The sequence below is a fragment of the Coturnix japonica genome, chromosome W (genome assembly GCF_054131305.1).
Source record: "Coturnix japonica strain WE chromosome W, WE-NBRP24, whole genome shotgun sequence".
NCBI lineage: Eukaryota > Metazoa > Chordata > Aves > Galliformes > Phasianidae > Coturnix > Coturnix japonica.
Genome location: NC_140701.1, coordinates 12,285,329 through 12,293,167, shown reverse-complemented (window position 1 = coordinate 12,293,167; position 7,839 = coordinate 12,285,329). Strand labels below are relative to the sequence as shown.

The 7,839-nt window shown below is 45.0% G+C and overlaps 1 protein-coding gene across 1 annotated transcript; it reads right to left on the bottom strand.

The window, feature by feature from the left end:
- Positions 1 to 367: 367 nt before the first annotated feature.
- Positions 368 to 5,590, bottom strand: LOC146754523 (uncharacterized). Its single transcript, XM_085527856.1, has one exon. The coding sequence runs from the start codon at positions 4,074 to 4,076 to the stop codon at positions 2,571 to 2,573; it is 1,506 nt and encodes a 501-aa protein (XP_085383982.1). The 5' UTR covers positions 4,077 to 5,590; the 3' UTR covers positions 368 to 2,570.
- Between the last annotated feature and the right edge of the window lie 2,249 nt (positions 5,591 to 7,839).

Here is a 7,839-nt window from a genome sequence, read left to right as displayed (position 1 = left end):
CTCTGGTTTTCTTTTGACTAAGTGTCTGTAATTCCCCCTTTCCCTGCCCTTTTAAATGTAAACTATCTACAGTTACCCTTTGTCTTGGTTTCTGTTAAGTTCCCCTTTCCCTTTCTATAGCAAAGTGTTACCTTACCACCATTTTGAGGCTTTGCTCACTCTTCACTGTGTCTCAGCGCAGGATATGGGGTGTGAGAAGGGCTCAGTCTGAACAAGCAGTCAGTTACAGTGAAACTCTGAACTTCAGATCTCTGAGTTCCAGTGCCCTCCTGTGCACACTCTTGTCTCGCTCCAATTTAGGAGTGAGGCAAAGGTTCTTTTAATAATGTTATGTCCGGCGTGAGATTAAGAAGAAGAAGCATTCAAATGTTGATCCGACCAGTTTATTGGAAATAATAGACAATTGAGGGGATGGGGAAGGGAGAGTGACGAATAAAATTAGGGTGATGGGGAAGGGAAAGTAGGCGATAGAAAAAGGTGGAAAAGAGCAAGAATTACGTTAAAGCGGGGAATAGTCACCTCCTGGATGCAGCAGCGTCCCGTAGCACGTTGTTAACGTTGGTCCGGGGCAGGGGAGAGCAGCAACGGAGTAGCAGGCTGCAAGCAGCAGATCGGTGAATCGCAGAAAAGACGGTCAGAGTACCGTGGTCTCTAGAAGCATAGTCTCGGGCAGCGAGGTCCCTCGGAGCAGAGTCTCGAGCGGCAATCCCAGAAGAGATAATAGGCAGCAGTAGGACAACGGTGGAGGAATCTGAGATCGGATACCTAGATGCCCAGAAAGGTTCTTCAGCATGCAGCCATCTTCTTCAGCATGCAGGCGCTCGCGTAGAGAGGCATCTGGTGTCAGAAAACCTCTCCCAAAATTCGGGGTTTGTCCGTGCCCTTTTTATCCTTCTTTCCAGCCTTCGAGACATTTCGGGACGGCTCGGGTCAGAGTCTTGTGACTTCCTCAGAGCTGTCAATCTTCCTTGAGATGGGCCAACAGGAAAGACCACTTAAGGGCCATTAGTCCTCAGGGATGGCCATCTTCCTTGAGATAGGCAAACACAAAAAGACCACTCAAGGGCCATTGATCAGTATCTTATCTCCCTTTCGTAGCTCCCGGACTTGTTCCATTTCAGCAAACTTTGAGACAGTAATGTAAAAGGCATGGCTTCTTACACCACCCCGTGACTCAAAGTTTGCTTAAAAAATTGACCACTGCTGATCCAGGATGGTGAGAAAAAGATAGCAAGCATGAGGGTAAAGGAAGGTGAGGGTGGGGAATTAAAATGTTTAATACAATCATTACGAAAGATTTCTTGATGTGCTCCACTTCTCCATCACTTGAGAAGGTTACAAAATACATGGACAATACAACACATTGGATAAGTTCAATGAAACATGGTATCATACACAAAACAAACATGAAAGTTGCGACAACACACAATAGATAAAATAAGATGCATTTTACCCACAGTACACCTGGAAGACAGAGAAAAAGGTCAAGGTCTGGACTTTTCCAAGTTTGGACAGGAACACGTATACCATCAGCAATTAGTTTAACTTTACCATTATAAATCTTTAGACAACAGGTGGAATCATTTAATTTGACACAGGCATCTCCCAGTGATTCTTCAGGAGGGGTTGACACAAATATTACATAATGAATAAAAGATAGAAATTGAGAAAAAACAACCATACATTGAAAACAACCATACATTTAATAATGACCAATAGTAAAAAATAAACAAGTAAAACAATAGGGATATTTGTGTCAGGAGAACTTTCCACTTGAGCATTTCCAAAACAGTTCAATTGCTGAGAGATATATACTAGTCTGGCAAGTCTAAGAACTGTTATAGTCACAACATAGTGTAGGATACCCCAGAATTTAAATCGTAGGGAGTAATCCCAGAAACATACACATTTCTTATCAAAAACGAAGACACTTTCCAACAACAGTGTTTTGAATGGAACTCCTGTACTGATGAGACACTGGAAAGCATCAGTGCAAAGGGTTTTATGATAAACTTCACTTTAGTGACCACATCTAACAGATATTAGATAGGTCCCATTGCTCATTTCCCAATTCATTAGGAATTTGGAAACACCATGGAGTTACATGCAAATCACCGTCAAGTTTGACCAAAAGAGGTGAAATATGGGGTTAAAAGGAATGATTACCATTGTGCAAAGAGTACAAGAAAGCCAGGATAACCTGAAAAAAAAAAAAAACTTGGAACCCAATTGTGAAGTTTAAACAGATCCAATGACTGATACCAATCACAACTCATAAGTACAGCAAACAAAACATAATACTATTGCAACCAAAATATGAAATAAAGAGGTATATCAGTATTCTAGCATGATCACATCTTCCAATTTTTCTGTCACAAAACACAAATGGTTAAAATCAGCTACAAGCCATTCTGTTCCGTGAAGGTCCTGCGGGGATCTTCTGTAAAAGAAAACAAGACAACTCGCCCTTTGGGGGCTTTGTTAATACAATTATCTTCTCCTTTTAGTCGTGAGCCTCCTAACAAACATCCATCCTTCACCCCCCCGCTCACTTGAAGAGGGTGAAGGAATCAGTTTCCCGACTGCTCAGGTAATTCTTTTGTTACTGCAGGGGGAGCACTAGGAACCAGATTTTCAGGTTTAGCTGGCCAACCAGTCACCAGCCTCTCAAGCCTGTCTGTTGCTAGTCCATTCATTATTTCTCGAGGAATACCCTTTTTCCAGCCCAAAGTCCATAGTCCATGACGTTTATGATCAATGTTTCGCCTACCAGTTCTTTCTGAGGCTAGAGCCTTTTCTATTCTATTAAATTTTGGGCTAGGTGGCCTGAGAGCAAGGGTGGTTGCTGCGAGCCTTACTCCCCTTGGCTCAATTCTGCTGGTGGATGAAGCCACCGGTCCATACTTCCTACCATAATTAATCAATTCTTGGGCAACCTCTCCCCATGTCCATACCTTAAAACCTGATTGTAAAGAGCCTGAAGAACCAACTCCCTCTAAAACAGCTCGAGCTCTCTCTCCCTGGGACATGGCCTGTATTTTACTTTGAAGTTGTATACCTATGGGTTTCAGCGATTCTGGAAGTCCCCTGATTAATGGAGTCATCCGTTCAGGATCAACAGGCATCATCAAAGGTGATTCGTGCCGTGGCTGCAATTTCCTGTCATACATCATTTGCAGGCAAGCGGCCTTTTGGACACTTTCAACCAGTTGGTCAACTGTCCCATTAATGGCAAGAGGGTCTCCCCTTTCTAAAGGGTTGAGACCACCAGCCCAGTAAGCAGCCCTCTGTGTTAGGGACCAGGGAGCACGGTTATCACCAGTAGTCAAAAATACTCCTGGCCCCCAATAACCCTCAGCCTCCTTTTCGGTTAACATAATTTGGTCTCCACCAGTTAAGCTGACTCTCCATACATATTCTGTTTCTGATTCCTTTGGAGAACGGCTAAAATCTTTTTTCAGTTTTGCTAATTCAGTGGCAGAAAAGGGAATTTCTTTAACATTCATTTGAGGATCCAGGTCCTCTCCGTTATCAAAGGTATATTCTGTTTTTATTAGAGGGCGCAGAGGGGCTATTGGGGTTTCAAACTTATCAAAATTTTCTTTTGCTTCTTTTAGTTCTTCCTGAGGATACAGTTTTTCTTGTGGTGCACCATGAATATCAGTGTCACCAGTATCTTTATATGTTAAAATTTCCTTAAAAGCCATCTGTAACAAGGCCGAATTCTGTCTCTCTCTTTCCAATTGTACTTCTAGATTTCCAATTTGGTTTTGCAAAGCTTTCACGAGTTCCTGGGTTGCTTTAACTGTTTCTTGTAACGACTGTATAGTCTGGTTTTCCGCCTCAAACTGCTGGTCTCGGAACTCCACGGCTGCTTTTAAAGCAGCACCGAGTACTGCACAAATAAATGATTTGCCTTTCCCGGCTCGGGTACGAGCCCCATGTTGTAAAACGCAAATGCGGTCAGAAACAGCCTGCAAATTATACCAATTTTCACGTGCCCAGTCCATCCCTGATGACGATGGCCGAGACGCGTGCTTTTCAAGGATATCAAACAACATATTTTCACCTTCCATATCAGATGTAATTTTACTCACAACCAAAAATCTACAGGCAACGAAATCTACGCTGAGGGAGGAGGCGATTCCTTATCTCCTCAGAGAGGCAAACACTTAACAAAACGAACAACTGCTCAAAACACTCCTTTACACAAAAGACCAAATGACTCAATCAACACTTCCAAAGAAAGTGTAAACAGCTCAATCGGTCCTGGCTATTCTGGCAAGCCACAATGAAAAACTTCAACCTCCAAGCAAAAAAAGTTAGAAATAACTTCTAAGTTTCTCAAAAGTAATAAACTTCTTGGAGAAGCACACACCACTTCCACAAGAGGCGCGCACACAAAACTTTAAAACCAAAGGTACGTCACAAGATACTTAAAACCACCACAATGCAAAATAGTCTTCCCAGGGAGGCACACACGTGTAAAACAAAAGCAAACAGTCAAAATTAATTCACTCGTCCCCGAGAGGTATACACGTAAGAAAGAAAGTTTCAGAATGTGGAGCGGTCTTCCTGGAGAGGTGCACACGTCAAATTAAGTTATCAAAACAATCGCTCCTTGCAACTCCAGGAGAAACAGACAGAAAAGTTTTAGAGAAACTGGAAGGATAACACTCTCACGACGGGTAATCCTGCTGACTACGCCAATAAAAATGTCTCGCTCCAATTTAGGAGTGAGGCAAAGGTTCTTTTAATAATGTTATGCCCGGCGTGAGATTAAGAAGAAGAAGCATTCAAATGTTGATCCGACCAGTTTATTGGAAATAATAGACAATTGAGGGGATGGGGAAGGGAGAGTGACGAATAAAATTAGGGTGATGGGGAAGGGAAAGTAGGCGATAGAAAAAGGTGGAAAAGAGCAAGAATTACGTTAAAGCGGGGAATAGTCACCTCCTGGATGCAGCAGCGTCCCGTAGCACGTTGTTAACGTTGGTCCGGGGCAGGGGAGAGCAGCAACGGAGTAGCAGGCTGCAAGCAGCAGATCGGTGAATCGCAGAAAAGACGGTCAGAGTACCGTGGTCTCTAGAAGCAGAGTCTCGGGCAGCGAGGTCCCTCGGAGCAGAGTCTCGAGCGGCAATCCCAGAAGAGATAATAGGCAGCAGTAGGACAACGGTGGAGGAATCTGAGATCGGATACCTAGATGCCCAGAAAGGTTCTTCAGCATGCAGCCATCTTCTTCAGCATGCAGGCGCTCGCGTAGAGAGGCATCTGGTGTCAGAAAACCTCTCCCAAAATTCGGGGTTTGTCCGTGCCCTTTTTATCCTTCTTTCCAGCCTTCGAGACATTTCGGGACGGCTCGGGTCAGAGTCTTGTGACTTCCGCAGAGCTGTCAATCTTCCTTGAGATGGGCCAACAGGAAAGACCACTTAAGGGCCATTAGTCCTCAGGGATGGCCATCTTCCTTGAGATAGGCAAACACAAAAAGACCACTCAAGGGCCATTGATCAGTATCTTATCTCCCTTTCGTAGCTCCCGGACTTGTTCCATTTCAGCAAACTTTGAGACAGTAATGTAAAAGGCATGGCTTCTTACAACTCTCCCATAGTTTAATGTCCTCTGTGGTGCCCAGAAGTGCACCCAGTGATCCAGGTGAGGCTGTAGCAGTGCAGAGCAGACAGGGATGATCGTTTACCTCACCCAGATTGCAATAACTTGCTTGATGCACTCCAGAGGACCGTTGGCCTTCCTTGCTGCCTGGGCACACTGCTGACTCGCGTTCAGTTAGATGTTGTGCAGGACCCCCAGTCCTTTTCAGTCGTACCGCTCTCCAGTGTCCCATACCTAGTCAGTGTGCATGTCCAGTGTTGCCCCTACTCAGGTGCACAATCAGGCACTTGTTCTTGTTATATTTTATGGACCTGGTGCCGTATGCAGTATATTCTGTGCAGAAGGGTACTGTGAGAAATAGTCTCAAAAGCTCTACTGGTAACCTCAACTATCTACCCTTGGTCAACCAATTTGGTAACCTTGTCATGAAAAGACCTACAGTTAAACAGGACCTTCCCCTTAGGAAGTTGTGTTGGCTGTGACCAATGACCCAATTGTTCGTCAGGTGTTTTTCAGTCACTCCCACCATCACTTTCTCCATAATTTTACCAAGAACTGGAGTGAGACTGAGAGGTCCATAATTGCCCCTGTCATCTTTCTTGCTCTTCCTTACAATGAGACAACATTTTCCAGCTTCCTGTCTGCTGGCATGACCCTAGACTTCTTTAGATGCCATTGAAACCAGAACATACTAAGGTGTCATCAGTGCAAGAACGTAGATGTGCCATAGCTTTGCAATGCCTTGAACTCCAGAGTATGCCACAGATGGTGCAGAGAGGAAGATCTGCCTCTTCTGTTGTGAGCTCATTCATTTGGTAAGCAGAATAACACTATCTGATACATGGGGACTGTGTCTCTGCTCTGCTCTGCTCTGCTCACAGAGGAACGGTGTGGGGGCTTGCTCTCATGTCAGTGCAGATAAACTCACTTTCTCTTTAACCCTTTTTTCCTCTGTAAACTCTTCCACTATTTGTACCCTCAGATATACTTCCACATAGCCTCAAGTACATTTCCACATGCCAGTAACAATTACACTGTCTTATACTATCAAAACAGTTTGTCAAACAACGTTGCAGCAGGGAAGCCCATGGGATACCAGGGATACTCGTGATCTGATGGATCTCCCATGTTGCTAACCATTTCTTTGTTGAGCGAGACATGAAACAGGACCCATTATCGTTCTTGATCTGACAAAGTTGGCCAACTACAGCAATAGCAACAGTCCAGTGACTCTGTGCTGCCGATGAGTTTGCTTTATCATGCTGACTGGCTACAATGACAGTTGAAGACGTGTCCACTGTTACAGCCAACAATTTGCAGGGCCCCGTGCAGTCTTCTCAAGTGAAATCCTTCTGCCAGACCTGCAATGGGGCAGGACTACGAGGGTTCACTCCCACCCCTATCACCAGCGCTGAATTGCAAAGAGGGCATGTTTGGGCAACATCGTGTGCAACAGACAGCGGAATGGAGCAAGTCCTAGATAGTGTATGGGCACCTATTTGAAGGGTGGAGTGAAGATCACAGGCATCCTGAACTGTAAAAATGTGTGTACTAGCAGCTCTATCTGCTACCTCATTGCCTGTGGTGAAGAAACCTGGCACCTCAGAGTGGCTATGCACATGGAAGATTGCAATAGGGGCTATGCGGGTAGCCAGGCCTTCTTCCAAAACACCAGCAGCTTTTGTACTTGGGAAGCCCTCTCGGCCCATCCTGGTCAGCTGATTGGCAGCAAATGCGGAATCAGTGACAATATTACAGGGTATCTCCAGCCAAAAGTGAACTGAAACTGCTACGGCCATTACTTCAAGCATCTGCACACTAACCACTGGGTCTACGAAAATAGCGGTCTGCCAGTTATTATTAGATGCTTGCCAAACCACTGCCCCCTGGCCTGTTCTTGAAGAGGCATCTGTGAACAGTGTAGGCCCCTCAAGCGGAGAGGTTTGAACTCGAAACCACAGAGAAACATCCAGAGGTTTAGCTACATCAAAGATAGGCAGGGTGTCCGAGGATGTGATCGTCCCTCCGAAGTCCTGTAACCCTGTGAGGAGGCTCTCAGGGAGCGGCTGTACATCACAAAACACACTCGGCAAGTATCAGGCTCTTTCCCCAGGACCTGTAATGAAAGCAGTCAGGATCTCCTGAGCAGCACTGCTAGTATCTCAGTCCAAGATGTGTAGGCACGTGTAGGCTGTAGCGAAAACAGCCACCAAAGCAGTTGTGGTTTAG